Source organism: Lemur catta, chromosome 17 (genome assembly GCF_020740605.2).
Source record: "Lemur catta isolate mLemCat1 chromosome 17, mLemCat1.pri, whole genome shotgun sequence".
Lineage (NCBI taxonomy): Eukaryota > Metazoa > Chordata > Mammalia > Primates > Lemuridae > Lemur > Lemur catta.
Genome location: NC_059144.1, coordinates 38,476,401 through 38,493,940, shown reverse-complemented (window position 1 = coordinate 38,493,940; position 17,540 = coordinate 38,476,401). Strand labels below are relative to the sequence as shown.

The 17,540-nt window shown below is 42.2% G+C and overlaps 1 protein-coding gene and 1 long non-coding RNA gene across 2 annotated transcripts; both read right to left on the bottom strand.

Moving 5' to 3' along the window:
• Positions 1–5,513: 5,513 nt before the first annotated feature.
• LOC123622043 lies at positions 5,514–6,902 on the bottom strand. The gene is made up of 3 exons (XR_006729401.1): positions 6,758–6,902; positions 6,126–6,134; positions 5,514–5,572 (listed from the first exon to the last, which is right to left on the bottom strand). It is a non-coding gene; the product is annotated as an uncharacterized LOC123622043 (long non-coding RNA).
• Positions 6,903–13,372: 6,470 nt separating this feature from the next.
• On the bottom strand, positions 13,373–15,916 carry SPINT4 (serine peptidase inhibitor, Kunitz type 4). The gene is made up of 3 exons (XM_045528438.1): positions 15,802–15,916; positions 13,900–14,077; positions 13,373–13,415 (listed from the first exon to the last, which is right to left on the bottom strand). Exons 1-3 carry the CDS (start codon positions 15,914–15,916, stop codon positions 13,373–13,375), a joined length of 336 nt encoding a protein of 111 aa, XP_045384394.1.
• Positions 15,917–17,540: the final 1,624 nt, after the last annotated feature.

The window sequence follows — 17,540 nt, the reverse complement described above, 5'->3', positions numbered from 1 at the left end:
AAAAAGGTAGGTACCAATGCTCTTGAATATCATAAAAATGCTTTAATGGATAAAGGTGAGGTATAACTTTAAAACAAACAATTCCCCCCATTTCCTGTCGCTGCTTTGTTTTTGTGTCCTGCCCGCTTCCTTGCCTCTGATTTCACACTGGCATGGGAAATTCTGGTGTCCGCTAGGTTCAGGACAGTCATCTCTTTAGTAGAGATGTCAGTGTCGCTTGGAAAACAGTAGCTGGCATGAGCCTCGCAGTGACCGTCCCAGGGACCTCCGTGGCCCCAGGCTCATGTTGCAGGGAAGGGCCAGTATCAGTGTGATGAACTGCTGAACATTTTGGCAGATCCCTTTCCGCTGTTTTGCTTATCATTTCATTGTTTATTAAAAAACCCAAAATATTAATAATACATGCACATCGTTTTAAAAAATCAGTATGGTAGAGCTTTCAGTGAAAAACAACACCTTAAAATACTATAGGATGATTTTCTATCAGGGTGGAGAGCGGGACTGGAGAGGGAGGAGTGAGCCCCAGGCATGGCTCAGGGTGGGCAATGGGTCAGGGGCCTCTCTCAGAGCTTCCCTTCTCATCTGGAGCAGCCCACTCTGTCCAGGTGGGAGATGCCGACCTGCTTACAGGTAGCAATGCCGAGAGAGAGGGAGAGAGAGAATGTTGAAGGGTTAAATTTGAACTTGGGGTTGTGCTGGAGCTGAAGGTCAAGGTTTGAGATGGGGCCAAATTCCAGGTCTTGCCCCTCCCCCAGGCCTTTCTGGACAGCTTTCTCTACACCTGTACCCTAAACCGAAGAAGCCGTCGAAACCCTCCTCAGAGTTGAAGTCCATTTCAGCCTTAGTTCTGAGGAGCAGGTCTCAGTGGACCCTGGTCCTACTCTCTCACCTCGCATCCTGAAATTAGCCTCTGCCCAGGCTGAAAAGCCACACTCCTTCCCTTCCCCGATCTTCAGCTTCCTCACAGTGGGCGGGAATGTCTGGGGCTCTGCCACGGGCCAGTCCTCCAGCGTGGGCTGCCAAGGACCTGTTATTTGACCAGAGCCAGTGGGTCTCACTGCTCCTCCCTTCTCCGCCCCCTCTTTGACCACCTGGTTGTAGAAATCTCTGACTCCCTGTGTTCCCCCAGCCGCAGCAACACCATGGGCCCCTGCAGCTTCTCCCTGCTGCGGTCTGGATCTCACTGCTCTCTCTGGTGGGGCATAAGGTCATTGGTAAGCAAGGTGTGTGGTGTGAGAAGGGTGGGAGGCTCAGCATGCACCCCAGCAGGGGGGTTGCTTTTCAGTTGAGGACTTTCTTCCCTTCACTACCCAAGTTAAGCTCTCTTGTCAAGAGGATTGGTGCAGAGAAGATCAGCTTCACATAGAGCCACAAATTTAAGAATGAAGGAGCAAGCTCCCATGGGAGTGGAAAGAATTCTTGGCTGGGCACTTTATTCTCAGAGCCACCAGAGGGCAGTAGAAGTCTAAGTTAGAGACCATTTCCAGGGAAGAGAAACAAAATGACATTCCAGAAGTGAATTTAAAGGAAAAGTTTTCTATCTATTGTCTGAGTTCCTGGGTCCCTGCTGAATTGCACTTAATACATTAAGACCTAACATTATGCCCCCCTTTTTTCATTTGATGCGGCATACTTCTTCCATTCTGGTAACATTTATCTAGGGGATGTTGTCTATCACGTTGTATCGATGTTTCTCTCTCAAGGCCACAGGGTCAAATTCTATGTGGAACTCAAGGTCAGGGAAAAGCTTCTCTCTATGAACTAACTTGAGAATGGGCAGGGAAACAACTTACTGGGCATCGCCTGTCTCATCAGCCTCTGCAGTACGTGCTCTCTAGAGCTGATGGTTTCTTTTTTTCTTTCTTTTTTTAATTTATTTTTTAATTTATTCAGGATGTCGTGCAGATTCCCAAATCTCACCCCAGATATTTTGATTCAGTAGGTCAAAGATGGGAGCCAAAGGAACTGTGTTTATTCAGAGCAATATTTCAATTTTTTTTAGAGACAAGGTCTCACTCTGTTGCCTGGGCCAGAGTGTAGTGGTGCAGTCATAGCTCACTGCAGCCTCGAACTTCTGGGCTCAAGCGATCCTCCTCCCCCAGCCAGTAGCTGGGATTGCAGGTGCGTTCCTGTAATACCAATCATTCTTAAATGCCCAGTAAGTTGTTTCCCTGCCCCTTCTCAAGTTAGTTCATAGAGAGAAGCTTTTCCCTGACCTTGAGTTCCACAAGGAATTTGACCCTGTGGCCTTGAGAGAGAAACATCAATACAACGTGATAGACAATGTCCCCCAGATAAACGTTACCAGAATGGAAGAAGCATTAAGAATCATTCTTTTTTTTTTTTGAAACAGTCTCACTCTGTTGCCCTGGCTAGAGTGCCGTGGCATCAGCCTAGCTCACAGCAACCTCAAACTCCTGGGCTCAAGCAATCTTCCTGCCTCAGCCTCCCAAGTAGCTGGGCCTACAGGCATGCACCACCATGCCTGACTAATTTTTTCTATATATTTTTAGTTGTCCAGTTAATTTCTTTCTATTTTTTAGTCGAGACGGGGTCTCGCTCTTGCTCAGGCTGGTCTCAAACTCCTGACCGCGAGTGATCCTCCCGCCTCGGCCTCTCAGAGTGCTAGGATTACAGGCATGAGCCACCATGCCTGGCCCCAAAGAATCGTTCTTAAATGACTTTTTTTTTTTTTTTGAGAGTCTCGCTCTGTCACCTGGGCTCGAGTGCCGTGGCGTCACCCTAGCTCATGGCAACCTCAAACTCCTGGGCTCAAGTGATTCTCCTGCCTCAGCCTCCCGAGTAGCTGGGACTACAAGTGCCTGCCATCATGCCTGGCTAATTTTTCTAGTTTTAGTAGAGATGGGGTCTCGCTCAGGCTGGTTTTGAACTCCTGACCTCAAGCAATCCACCCGCCTTGGCCTCCAAGAGTGCTAGGATTACAGGTGTGAGCCACTATGCCCGGCCTTAAATGACTTTTAATTTCTTTGTCATATATAATTTTTTTCCTTTCATTTTCTCTAGTGATCAGATATGACTCAGGGGAAAGGACCAAAGTCAGTATTCTGTCTTTGGTGTGTACCCTAAGACCTAGTTTTACATTTGTTCCTCTTTTATCAGTGGTGGTCTCCGCAAAATATCTCACTTGAATTTAATGTGAAACCCACCTGGGCTTCTTGTGGATTTATGTCTGGTGTTAGTTCTTGGGTGTGTGGTTCTGTGTGAAGGCCTGCAGAATACATGCAGCTCTGTGCACCTTACTGATCTTTGTGGGTACTTGTGAAAATCTTCCTTCAGCACCACAAACAGCACGCACATACCTTTGTCTTAGAGGCAAATTTAGGATTGAGTGAGAAGGAAACTAGGGCAATTACTCAAGTGCCCAGAAGAAATATGAAAACTTAAAACTAGGATGAACTTTGGGTTGTCATAGTCTCCAATTCTTTGTTTCCAGAGAGTATTTTACTTACAGTAATTCTTTGGACTAGAATATAGTTTTGAAAGAATTTTCAAAGAAATTGCACTTGAGTCTTGTTTGTATAACACTGTGTTTCATAATAATCAGAGGACGGAAAATCTTCAGAATCCATAAATGGGCACCTGGTAAGTTATACCCCATGACATTAAGGCCCCAGAACAAGGTTTCATCTAGACACAGCATGGTCTAGGGTCCCAGACTTTGACCCAATATCTAGAGGCTACCAGAACCTTCTTGTTTCCTTTGTCCTTTTTTTTTTTTTTTTTTTTGCATAGGAGTAATTCCTGAGAGAGGGATTAGATGGTATCTTTAACCCACACTTTTTGCCAATTCCCAAGATTTCTCTAAGGTTATGCCCATACTCCTGGTGTTGAGATTGAGCTAAAATACCAAGTGGTTCCATCCTGGGCTACAGTTTAGTCTACTGTTTACGGCCCTTAGAATACTGGTATGGGGTGTTCATATCAATAGATTTGTTTGTGAGGCTTGGTCCTTGATAAGAATATGAACAGGGCAGTCAGAGGAGATGAGAGTGACCAGCCCCCATGATCCGATAGTAGAAGTTCAAGACTTGTAGCTCCCAGCTGTAAAGTCACAATTTCTATATTTCTGGCACCTGGGACACAAGAGACATTTCCCTAGAATATAAGGATTGTTGGGGGTTGAGTGCCCATTGATTTGCGGCAAGTGAAAGAATTTAATGATGATTATTTTGGTGTCTCTTACATGGAAATTCACTGGAGTCAGTAACAAAATGCAGGAAAAAACTCAGTTTTGGCAAGTCATGCCAAGGAGATATCAGTAATAGTAACCTTCACACATACTGACTCATTACATGGGTAAGTTGGTGCCTGCAGAGAGGTCGTTCGTAGTTTATGTTGGAAGAATCTAGGATGGGAGAGATGAATGAATTCAGACCAGAGATGACATACTGGAAATTTTCAGTTAAAATTGTATGAATCAGTACGAAAGGTAAACTTGGGTGAGGAAATTAAGAGAGAATTCTGAATTCAAAAATCTTCCAGAAATAGTCCAATTTATTTATTCAAGATTATTTTGGCTTAGTTTTTCGTAGAGAATACTCCTTTTTCCTTGTTTCTTCCTTCTGCCATATTAATCCACCGGTGGTCCTCCTTGACCTCTGTTGCTGTTAATAAAGTACACTTAGTGATTACTATGTTCATTGGTATGGACCCATTGATTGGGTCCTTAACATCTCAGCATAACTTCACAGGTGTCTTTAATACTAATATTCCTCCTAATCCATATATCTATTCATACGATATTAATGAGAAAGTATAGTGCTAGACTCTGAGGATATACAAATTAATAAAGTGATAACTTTGCTCTTGAGTGTAAGACCATTGTTTAGCCATCCACTATAGATACCAAACCATGATCCTTGTCTTGCCCTGCTCCCCTGACATTCCCATAGCTTTTCTTTTAACTATTAGACAATAAGGTGTTGGAAAGGATCTCCAAGTGCTAAAGGCCATCATGGTAGTACTGAGATGCTAGTGGAGAGCTAGGATCCATGTCCTTCCCCTGAGTAAATCTAGACAAGGCATTAGTCTCTCTGAGCTTGAATTTTTAATTTGAAATGAGGGTCTTGCTATGTTTGCTAGGCTGGTCTCAAACACTGGGCTCAAGCGATCCTCCTGCCTCATCCTCTGGAGTACCCGGGACTACAGATGCATGACTCTGTGCCTGGTTGGGTTTTAATTTTTACAATTTCAAAAGAGTGTTGTTGAACGAAGTGATCCAAGACATTGAAATTTATGCCTATGACCGACTATCCGTAACCTAGGTATAATTTCTTGCCTCCTTGCTCATTTCCTCTAGCCTGTCACATTTTTTTTTCCTGAAAAACTATGATCCCTAGTTTTGGTGTCATTGCGGGTGGGGTGAGGTGCTGAGAGACTTACCGTTCAGTAATACAATATTCTTCACAGATATATTTTTGTTTAAAGTTATTTCTGTTGCCTCCACAGCCAGTGAATATGAAAGGCTCACATAAAAATGTAAAAGTGTTGTAGTAGAATCTGGTCAAACTTAACTTACAGGTGCCCGCCACTGGAGGATAGTTGCAGTATTCTGTGTACGAGAATCCCAGAGTCAGATCTTCTTTGCTGCACTGTCGGCACTCTTTTCCTCATGGGCTCATACTACTAAAGTTCATCAACCCATGTAAATCCACCTGATTTTGTCATTGGGGAACAAGATAGAATTCCCTAAACATAAATTTCATGGTATATGTGATATAGGGCAATGATTCTAGACTATAGCCTGGGTCAATGACACAGAGAAATTGTTGGAGAAGGACAAGAAGGTAGCTGTACCACCTTAGAGCCGAAAGCTGAAAGACCTGAGGCTCCCTCCAGCCTTCACAATCTTCCTCCTTCACAGTAAACGTGTCCCATCTCCTAACTCTCCATACGCTGCCCATGTCACTGGAATTGAACATCTCATCTACTCCTGCAAGGACACAGCTCAAAGCCCTTACTTTCACTCCCCATCTTTCCCCTAGTCCAGAGTTTCTGCAAACACATGAGCTATAAAGACCTTTCACCTTCTATGCCTACCCCTGAAGGAGAGCCTTAAAATGCCTACAGCCAGCTCCCCCTTTTGCTTACCCATCCAGACTCACCTGGTTTGACTGAGACCATGGAGGTAGGTGGTTAGAGCAGGAGCCATGATGACCAAGTTGGAGGCAAAGTAGGCAATATTGTCAGTCTTCCTGAAGTCCAACTAAGTCCTTATCCACAATTGGGAATTTGCCCCCTTTTCTCCTGAGTGTTTCCTACATGCTTATTATGATTTGAATCAAGAGCAAATTATAGAATTTAAATAAGTAGAATGGGAATGCCCTACACATGTGAATGATGGTCTCTGCATCTCTGTATCAGTGGAAGGTAACACAGTGGTCCTATACATATGTGCTGAATAGAAATGAAATTCATTTTATACACACACACACACACACACACACACACACACACACACATGCATACAACACCCCAACAAAGGAATTTCTTGGACACCTCTGACATCAATCCAATTTTCATAATCCCTACTCTCTGGGCCTGACATCCCTTGGTAAAAACTTGAGTCTTGTACTTTCTATCTTCCTCCTTCTCCAATCCATGGAGGGAAGAGCCATATGGTTTGAAATAAAAAGGGGACTCGATCCTGGTTATTGGCAGCAACACCACCCAGGCTGCCTAGACCTCCTTCTCCTTCACAGTGTTCTACTGGTTTGCCCTTCCTGTTTTTCCTTACCTCCAAGATGTCCACTTTCACACAATTCTTTTCTGAGTGGTAGAGGAATTGCTTCCCCTGAAAGTGTGCGGAGGATCATGGAAAAGATGAGGAACCACAGAGAAAAGAGGGTCCATTCAGGCTTCATGGTGTTTCAGACAGCAGATAGAAGAGTCCTGGACCAGGCTGAAACTATATCTTGTGGGTGGAGCACCTTCGCTTTTGAGGAGTTGAACCCATATCTCCGATTTAATCTCTGCAGGACCTGTTCCTGGGCAGGGTTCTGGTGCGTCCAGAATCAGTCTAGTGAGCAGAACAGTAAGTTCTTGGGTACCCAGCCATGTAGCTTGAAAGACCATGGTTTTTCAGAGCCCTAGTGATGAACCTCAGCCTCCTCTCTTTCCTCCACAGTTAGGATCATGACCACTTATAGCTCAGGCCATCAGCATCTCTATAATGAACAGTTGTAAATAAATGATTATTAATGCTTTAATATATAAATATGAAAACTTGAAAGTAAATTAACTAAGCCTTGAACTAAGAAACTGGAACAAAAACAGCAAAATAAATCAAGAGAAAGTGGGCAGAAGATAACTGATGAAGATAGTAGTTAAAATTAACGAATTAAAAAAAAGAAATGCTAAAATTGCCAAATAAAATTAAAAGTTTGTACTTTAAAAACACCACTAAAATAGACAAAACACTGCTGAGAGTAGCTGAGAAAAACATGAGAAATAAACCTCTTCAATAATAGAAATGTAAAAAGGATAGAACTGAAACATGGAGGAGATGAAAAATTTACCAGGAAATAGTCTTATTGCTGATTTTAGGGGGAAAATTTTCAGGTTTCTACCACTAAGTGTTATGTTATCTGTGGGTTTTTCATAGATGTCCTTTTTAGGTTGAGGAAGTTCCTTTCTATTCCTAGTTTGATGAGTGTTTTTATCACAAAAGGGTGATGGATTTTTTGTCAAATGTTTTTTCTGTCTCTATTGAGGTGATTGTGTTGATTATGTCCTTTGTTATAGTAATGTGGTCCATGACATTGATCTATGCATGTTCAAATAACCTTGGATTCTTGGGATAAATTCTGCTGGATGATGTATAATATTTTTTGTATATTGCTGAGTCCTTTTTTTTTTTTTTGAGACAGAGTCTCACTCTGTTGCCCGGGCTAGAGTGCTGTGGCGTCAGCCTAGATCACTGCAATCTCAAACTCCTGAGCTCAAGTGATCCTCCTGCCTCAGCCTCCAGAGTAGCTGGGACTACAGGCACGCCACCACGCCCAGCTAATTTTTTCTATTTTTAGTAGAGACGGGGTCTCACTCTTGCTCAGGCTGGTCTTGAACTCTTGACCTCAAGTGATCCTCCTGCCTTGGCCTCCCAGAGTGCTAGGAGTACAGGTGTGAGCCACTGTGCCCAGCCTCTGCCTCTGTCTTTACATAGCCTACTCCTATGTGTCTTCTCTTCTGTCTGCTATGAGGACAATTGTTATTAGATTTAGGATATAATCCTAATGATCTCATCTTGAGATCCTTAACTTAATTAAATCTATGAAGCCCCCTTTCCAAAAGGTCATATTCACGAATTCTGGGGATTATGACACGGACTTTTTTTTTTCTGGTGGCCACCATGCAGCCTGTTACACTGCGTGATTTCTTCTTAGACTTTTTTCCCCCCAGGACTTATTAGTTATTGTTAATCAACCAAAAAATTTCACAAAAACAGAAGAGAGCAAAGTAAAAGATCAGATGTAAAATATATTTAAAAATTTGAGGCCAGGCACAGTGGCTCACGCCTTAATACTAGAACTTTGGAAGGCTGAGGCGGGAGGCTCGCTTGAGCCCAGGAGTTTGAGGTTCCAGGCAGGGAGCTATGATTGGGCGACTGCATTCTAGCCCCGGCAGCAGAGTGAGATGCTATCTTAAACAAACAAACAAACAAACAAACAAACAAACAAAAAATTGAGCTATAGGCACAAGAAAACATCCCTAACGTCACTTACATCACTGTAGTTCACAAAAGTAATTTTCGATACATTTTGAAAAAGCAATATACCTGTCTGTGCATGTTTCAGTCATAAAATAGTTTTTGTTGTTTCCCTTTGGGAAGGATACCAACACTTCTACCATATATATCAGAATAAGGAAAATAAATAATTTCCACATTGTTACAGTACAATCTATTTTTGGGTCATGCAGTCTCTCCTCTAAAGCATTCGAGGGAAATATCTGTCACAACACGAACTGCATGGGGTGCTATGTGTTTTCTAAATGTTTCCTAAAGAAAAACTGCGCTTTCTTTGGAGAATATATACTGGGAAAAAGAACTACTGAAATTCATAAAGTGCTATGGAATAATGAGTTGAGGTATTGTAAGTTTCTAGAAACTATCACAACTTTGCTTCACAGTTTAGGGTGAAAGATTAAGTAGGGCATAACATAAATGATTCTGGGTCAGGGGCCGGGCGCGGTGGCTCACGTTTGTAATCCTAGCACTCTGGGAGGCCGAGGTGGGTAAATTGCTCGAGGTCAGGAGTTCGAGACCAGCCTCAGCAAGAGCGAGACCTTGTCTCTAGTAAAAATAGAAAGAAATTATCTGGCCAACTAAAAAATATATAGAAAAAATTAGCCGGGCATGGTGGCTCATGCCTGTAGTCCCAGCTACTGGGGAGGCTGAGGCAGTAGGATCGCTTAAGCCCAGGAGTTTGAGGTTGCTGTGAGCTAGGCTGACGCCACGGCACTCACTCTAGCCTGGGCAACAAAGTGAGACTCTGTCTCAAAAAAAAAAAAAAAAAATGATTCTGGGTCAAAATGATCCTGTGTAAGTCCAACTAGTCCTTAAACTCTTGATTATATCCCCAGCCACTATGCATTAAGAATGTCAAAGCCAACTGGTAGAATTCTTGGCATTGACATTTGATACTAGAAATAAGGATAATAAGGGGGCATGAAAGTCCATGTGGAGGTGAGTATAGTGCCTCTCCTCACTCTTTGCCAAAATAAGAAATGCAAAGCAATGTCACATTTCTGGGAAATTACCAAGATTAGTATTACCATCAAAAAACATGAAAGATCTCAATGTGGGGAATATTGGCCAGTATTAGTTTAGTGGGTTTTGTATGCAATTTAGCAATACTTCCATCAAGCCACCCAAAAGGGAAGGGGCTCCTGTTGAACTGGGAGCTAAGAATGTCACCTGTTTATGTGGCTAGGAAAACAGACAAAAGATGGGTTGCAGCATTGCCTACAGTGATTGACCCTGACTATCAAGGGAAAACAGGGTTACTGTGTCACCATAGGGAAAGTGAAGTTTACAGATGCGGTTCCTAGAGCACTTAGTTGTACCACTATATTCAGTAGTAAAGTTAAATAGAAGATAGAATGCCTGAAATAGAGAAACTTGAAGTGGCTAGTGAGGTCTATCTTTTATTCTCAGGAATGAAGGTTTGATTCACTTCAGGGTGAAAATGCCAGCTTATCTGGGATCCTGGTTGAAGGCAGGGAACTATGGTATACCATGAAAGAGGGTTGGCATAAAGACCAGCTGTAGCCTTATACTGAATAGCACAAATAAAGCTACCTATGTTTCCTTGCTTGTTGTGTTATCAGATTGTGGGGGGATGAGGGAGAGGGAACTTCAGGGTACCAAAGGGGAAAGTCTGTGTTGCTTTCAGTCTCAGATGACACCTTGAATAACCAGACTTCTGGGCATCAGCAGCTAGTCACACCTTTCTCAGGGGCATTCATTCCTTCTGTAAAACAAACTCATAGATTGTCCTTGTGACCCTGGTGTTATCTCCTCCTGTTTGACAAAGACACAGTACATCAGCAGTTAATAATTGTGATAATAAGGGGTGCTGGGCAGGAAGCTAGTGGTTAACACGTGCAAGTAAACAAGGACCTAGTCAAGTTTTACATTATTTCAGTCATTAAAAAGTGTTGGGGTACTAAAATCTCAAGGAGCTTGGCTACAAAAGCAAAGTGTAATTCAGTTATAGAAACTGAAGTTACATTTCAGTGTATCTGGGTTTTAGTTCTGATACTGTTCCACTCTATTAATATGGTCAATACACGATTACCAGATATACCTCTATGCCATACTTTGTGCTGAGTTCTGGGTATAAGGAACTGAATAGGATATGATTCATGCTTTTATGTTTTTCATGGTAAATTTATGTAAAAGTGTTTAAACTTGACCCAACAGATGAAGAGTAGAATCTAAATCCTTGATATTTATTTCTCTATGGCAGGTGTTATTCAGCCAGTGGGAAGGAATCTGGAAGTGTTGTGCTCCATGGTTCCAACAGAGCGAGCATTTCTCTCTCCTGGTATAGCTACTTGGAAGGCTGAAGTGGGGGGCATCCCTTGAACACAGGAGTTTGAATGCAGCCTGGGCAGCAGAGACTCTGTCTCTAAAATAAATAAAGTGAAAAAAAAAAAAAAAAAGAGAAGCTTGGGTCATGCCAGAACTGAGTGGGAGGGGATCTAGGCTATGTTGACTTGAATCAAATATGTCTCAGGATATTAGATACCTTGAGTTTTGCATGCAGTGCCTCGTTATGGTCATGTGTAAATATGGCAGTAGATGTCCAGAACTGCATGCCTCTAGGGGCAGAAAGTGAGATGTTCCATTTCAGTGGGAGGCACAGAATGCAAAACTTTAGATGAAAGAGATGTGAGGCAGAAACAACGAAGGTCATTAACTTTCCTTTATTTATTTATTTTTTGTGATTGCGTTTTCTGCTCTGTCTGGTAGAAAACCAATAATCGAAGGCTCCTGAGAAATGCTTGAGGCAGCCATGTACCCAGTAGCATTCCATTAGAGAGAAGAAGGGGTCTGTACTAGACCAAGCAATTTCACTGTGGGCGTATTTCACTCCTAGTTATGTTGCTTTTTGCTGTGTTGCTACAGCTTCCTTCACTGCTACTTATGACCTCAATGGTAATTATTATGCACCCAGTAAAACAGGAAAAGGTGTTGTTGTTTTTTTTAATTTAAAGTGAATGAGCCCAACGATAAAGGGGGATATGGTTAATGCTTCACTGAAGGAACTCTGAAGTCCTAGGACATGTATATCATCCTCTGGTGGTAAAATTTCATGGAAGTTAGAAAGCATGAAAGCCTGAAAGATGGAAAGACTAAAAAACTACTGAGGAAATCCCACCATGAGCTCATATTTCTTCTGTCTATGATGTTGATTTCAGTTTCCCAGTGTGTAAAGAACCCAGCTCAATAGAAGTTCTGGCCAAAGATGAAGGGATGTGGAATTTTCATTGAAGGAGAGATGTTAATAAAACCAGCTACAAGCCTAACAAGAAATAGCACAAATATGCTATCTATTTTTCCTTGCTTATTAAATGAAATTCCCTCTTTTCCATTTTACCTGCTGTTTTATTTAAGATATGATGGTTGATGCTGAAACTTGCCATTTGATACTCTGCAGAATTTCCTCACAGGATTCAGATAGTGCTCATTTTATGTAAGTGTGAGGTTTGTTGTTATGTTTGATTTCAAGACCAAAAGGGAGCACAGGTTTGGTACTTTGGTTCCACTAACCAGCCCAACTGGACAAGGTAGGTGATACAAACTTGTGCAAATTCAGCTTGTCAAACCGGAAACAGTTTAGATTAAGTTACGCTAAGTGTGCATATATGAGCAACGGCACAGGAGTGAGTGGAAGACTGGTAGATGACACCAGTGACATTTCAGCTCTGAAGATCTGAATAAGGAAAGAGGAGAAAAATTCAGAGGACCCAGGGCTGAGATGAAGCCTCTTTCATTTTAATGGTCATACAGTTATGTTCCAGGAAAGACAAAACTAGGACCAGGAAAATAGCAAACTGATAGAAGTTTCAAAGATTATGGAAATATCACAGAGTTCTCAAAATTCATCTGAGTTCTTGCATCTTTATTTCAGATAGTGCATCAAGCAGTTCCTTGAGTTCATGTCCTCTCATTGTTTCCTGTTTAAGCAAAGAAAAAAAAAATCCAGATCTGTGTTACAAGTTTTGGAATGTCTCTCTGGATTAATGTAAGTCATTTTTGTTTTTTGAGTCTACCAAGTGGTTTATTTATTTATTTGTTATTATTATTTCAAAATATTGCAGGGGTACAAATGCTTTTGGTTCCATGGATTGCTTTTGTAATGCTCAAGTCAGGGTTATGAGTGTGCCCATCACCCAAACAGTGTTCATTGTACCTGTTAGGTAGGTTTTCGCCCATCCCCTGCCCCCGCCGCCCCCGTGGGTTTCCACTGAGTTTTACTTCTCTCTGTGCACATGTGTGCTCGTCAGTTAGTTCCAATGTAATAGCGAGTACATGTGGTGTTTGTTTACCTTTCGTTTTTATCTCAGGGGAAGCCCAGAGAAGCCCTTCTCTTTGAATGTGTCCCCTGTTCCTTCGATTTCTCTTTCACTCTTTCATTCACTCAGAACTTAGTCATTGCCTTTTATGTGCCAGGCACTGCAAAGATTCTAGGAATATAATCAGGAAAATGAAAGTTCTGCTTTTGAGTTACTTCCAGGGCCACTCTCCATCTCACTGTCCTGGGAATTGGCCAAACCACAGCACTGTTAGGCTCCATCGACCTTCTAGTTCCAATGACTGGGAAATGGCTCAGTGTGAGCGAGGAGCTTAGTTGTATAAAACAGCATGCTGCTCTGGAGAGTCTGCAGGTCTGGGAGTGCAAGGATTTGGTTTGGGTGATCATGTGCATATAGGGTGGTCAAGACCTGGGTAGTTGTCAGATTCGGTTGCAAACCTTGCTATGCCATTGAATAATGTAACCTTGGGGTTCTTGATTACCTCTACTGAGCTTGGTTCCCCCATCTGTCACATGAAAATAGTGACACACATCTACCTTGGGATGATTTTAATTTTTAACTTATATCAATATATATTAATTGCTTAGTGCAGTGCTAGGCACATGGTAATTGTTCAATAGATGGTTATTATTTTCTTTCTGGACTTTTGATTTCCTAACTGCAAAATGAGTGAATGATCCTGAGAGCCAACCCAACTGCCAAATCTTTTAATTAGGACAACCTCCTTCTTCCCACCCCAAACCAGGGTTAGCCCCTGATCAATTTTCTCTATCTCGGGATCTCAGAACCTCTTCTTTTCCAACCCCAAAGGACCAAGGACAGGATTAGATATCTTACGGTATTTTGTATTCTGCAACACAGGATATTTCACAGTCTATTATAAGCATGTAGTTGTTAAGGTTGCCATTGCAGCCAGTGAAGATAAAACTTTGACATCTTTTGGAGGTTTTGTTGTAGAAATATCTAAAGTGAATTTCAGAGCAGCTGCCAGCGTCCATTTCCATAATACAGGGATCTGCATGAGAAGTTCTCATTGAGTTACGGGGACTTGGATAGGAGGCAACAGGAGGGATTGTCTTTATGGATGGTTAAAAATTCCTCATGCTAGCCTGGAATCATTCCCATAGTCAAGGTCACTGAAAGATATCTGATTTTCTCTTGGAATTAGAGTTACTTGGCAAGGTTGCCCTTGCACAGTGCAAATCGATTACAACTCCAGGTTGTGATCTTGAGCCGTGTCTTGGAGAAGTAGTGAGCAGTGGAAAGGCTGGTTCCACCACTAGCTTGTATAGGGTGATGAGGTCCCCTACATCCCACATCTTACAATTTATTAAAGTGCGGTACCCTTCTGCTTCTCCACATTCTCATCTTTTAATTGCCCACTTAGGACTTACAATTTAGAATGCTCATGCTCTAGTTTTTATACACTCACTGTACTATTTACACCTCAAAATTCAGGTAACTGTGTCTGCTACTGTCCTCAAAACAGGATGCATACCAAGATCATAACCACGGATGGGGTAATGCTAGTTCATCCTCATGCCCTGTCATCCTTTCCCTTCTTGTTTTCCCAGAGGCAATCCCCCAGTTTTATTTTTTTTGAGACAGAGTCTCACTTTGTTGCCCAGGCTAGAGTGAGTGCCGAGGCGTCAGCCTAGCTCACAGCAACCTCAGACTCCTGGGCTCAAGCGATTCTACTGCCTCAGCCTCCCGAGTAGCTGGGACTACAGGCATGAGCCACCATGCCCGGCTAATTTTTTCTATATACATTTTTAGTTGTCCAGATAATTTCTTTCTATTTTTAGCAGAGACGGGATCTCGCTCAGGCTGGTCTCGAACCCCTGACTTCGAGTGATCCACCTGCCTCGGCCTCCCAGAGGGCTAGGATTACAGGCGTGAGCCACCGTGCCCGGCCGTAATCCCCCAGTTTTTATTGTTAAGAGTTGGGTAGTAAGTGGCTGGAACAGCCACAATTATGATTGTATCGGCAACTCAGCAATTGTTACCCACCCTACTCAAGCAGCCAGTCTGGAATTGACTTTCTGGTAAAGCTATTGAGGCAAAGTCACAGGTATAGTTTTATTTCATATTCACCAACACCCTCAGCAGCAGGCACTTTTCTGATCTTCATCTTACACATGGGAAAACTGAGGCTAAGCGAATGATAAGTGGTTGAGTGACTTGTCCAAGGGCACACATCTGCTAAATGACAGGGCCAGAGTTTGGAGTATCTACCTCCTGGTGTAGAATCTACCACTTTCTCCTCTTGTGGATGCTGAGTCTACGCACTATCTATTGAAGAAAGTCTCACTGCCTTTCACCTTTTCATTGTGAGCTCCTCTAAGCAGAAATCTTATGTTCAAGCGTTCTCTAGGTGCTAGAGCCCAGATATTGAAAATACTTTAATTTGCTCAGTCTCCAAGCCCCTTACTCTCTCATCCAAATACATACTCTTGAATGGTCTTGGATCTTTGAAATTTGTCACAAAACCCCTAATTCAAAATACTTCTTGTCCTTTGGACCTCCTATAAAAGAGCTCTCCATCTGGAAAGGACATATTGGGATCATACCTGTTTTTTTTCTTGTCAAATATCCATAGGACCCTTGGTATAAGTAATGCCCTGAGTCAAGGGACAAAGGAGGACCTTCCTGCACCACCTAGATAGCACATTATTTTCTAACATCTTCTCTCTCATTTATAATTGATCATTGGATTTATTTCTTGTGTTAACTTCATACCTTTGAATTTTCCGCATATCTTCTCAGTAAGTTTCTTAACACCACCCAATAATGGGGTAGTCAGTGAGTAGAAGATGAAGAACCCTAGAAGAAATCCCAGCTCAGCAGTCTTCATGGTGCAGCAAGGAGCAGGCAGGATAGTCTTGGTATCAACTGATGTTATATTTTGTGCTTGATACTTGAGAGCACTGAGCCTACCTTCCCCAAGGGCCAAGACTGGGCATTACTAGGTGTTGAGTTGAATAGTGAGTGCTTGGGTACCCAGCCATGAAGCTGAAGGTTCCACACTGATTAGACCCCTGATAGTGAGTCCCATGTTCACCTAGAAACCATAGAAACTTAAGGATCAGAGCTTCTGCATATGTTTAACCATAGAGGGTTGAGACATCAGAGCAAAGAATTAAAAAAGGATTGCCCTTTGATAGCAGAGAAGAAACTGATCTTGGCACACTAGAAAGAATGTAATAAGCACAGCAATAATAGTAATAGGGTTGGTTAAACCTCTATAGTACTTATTTCTTTCCAGGCACAATTTTAAGTAATTTGTATATGCTAAATCATTTAATTATATGTTCTTCACGAAGGTACAATTATTATCATCATTTACAGATGAAGAAACTGAGGCAAAAGTTAAGTTATATGTCCAAGGTCACTCATGTATAATATTATGTGGTGGAGACAAGATTTGAACTTGGCTTCACAGTTTATGTTCTTAATTACACTATGTTATACTATCTATGAACGTGAGGACACCTTGGCTCTGTTGTGTTCTAAAGGTTTTGAAATTTTGGCCCACATTTACATCCTAAAACAACCTGATGTTTATTTTTTTTGGTAAGGTATGAAATAAAGCTCCTTTTTCATTTTTCTTTCCTTTTTTCTTTTTTTGGAAACAGAGTCTCACCTTGCTCTGTCACCCAGGGTAGAGTGTAGTGGCACGGTCATGCTCATCATAACCTTGAACTCCTGGGCTCAAGTGACCCTCCCTCCTCAGCCACTGTCCATTTGTATGTCTTTTTTTTTTTTTTTTTTCTGAGACAGAGTCTTGCTTTGTTGCCTAGGCTAGAGTGAGTGCCATGGCGTCAGCCTAGCTCACAGCAACCTCAAACTCCTGGGCTCAAGTGATCCTCCTGCCTCAGCCTCCCCAGTAGCTGGGACTATAGGCATGCGCCATCATGCCCGGCTAATTTTTTCTATATATTTTTAGTTGTCCAGATAATTTATTTCTATTTTTAGTAGAGATGGGGTCTCGCTCTTGCTCAGGCTGGTCTCAAACTCCTGAGCTCAAAGGATCCGCCCGCCTCAGCCTCCCAGGGAGCTAGGATTACAGGCGTGAGCCACCACGCCCGGCCCATTTGTATGTCTTCTTTGAAAAAACATCTATCCAGGTCCTTTTCCCATTTCATTTTTTAATTGAGTTATTTGTTTTTTTGCTATTGAGTTGTAGGAGCTCCATATATATTTTATATATTAACCCTTTATCAAATATATCATTTACAAATATTTTCTCACATTCCATAAGTTGCATTTTCATTTTGTTGTTTCCTTTGTTGTGCCGAAACTTTTTAGTTTGATGTAGTTCCACTTGTTTGTTTATTTATTTATTTATTTATTTTTGAGACAGAGTCTCGCTCTGTCACCTGGGCTAGAGTGCAGTGGCGTCAGCCTAGCTCACAGCAACCTCAAACTGCTAAGCTCAAGTGATCCTCCTGCCTCAGCCTCCCAAGTAGCTGGGACTA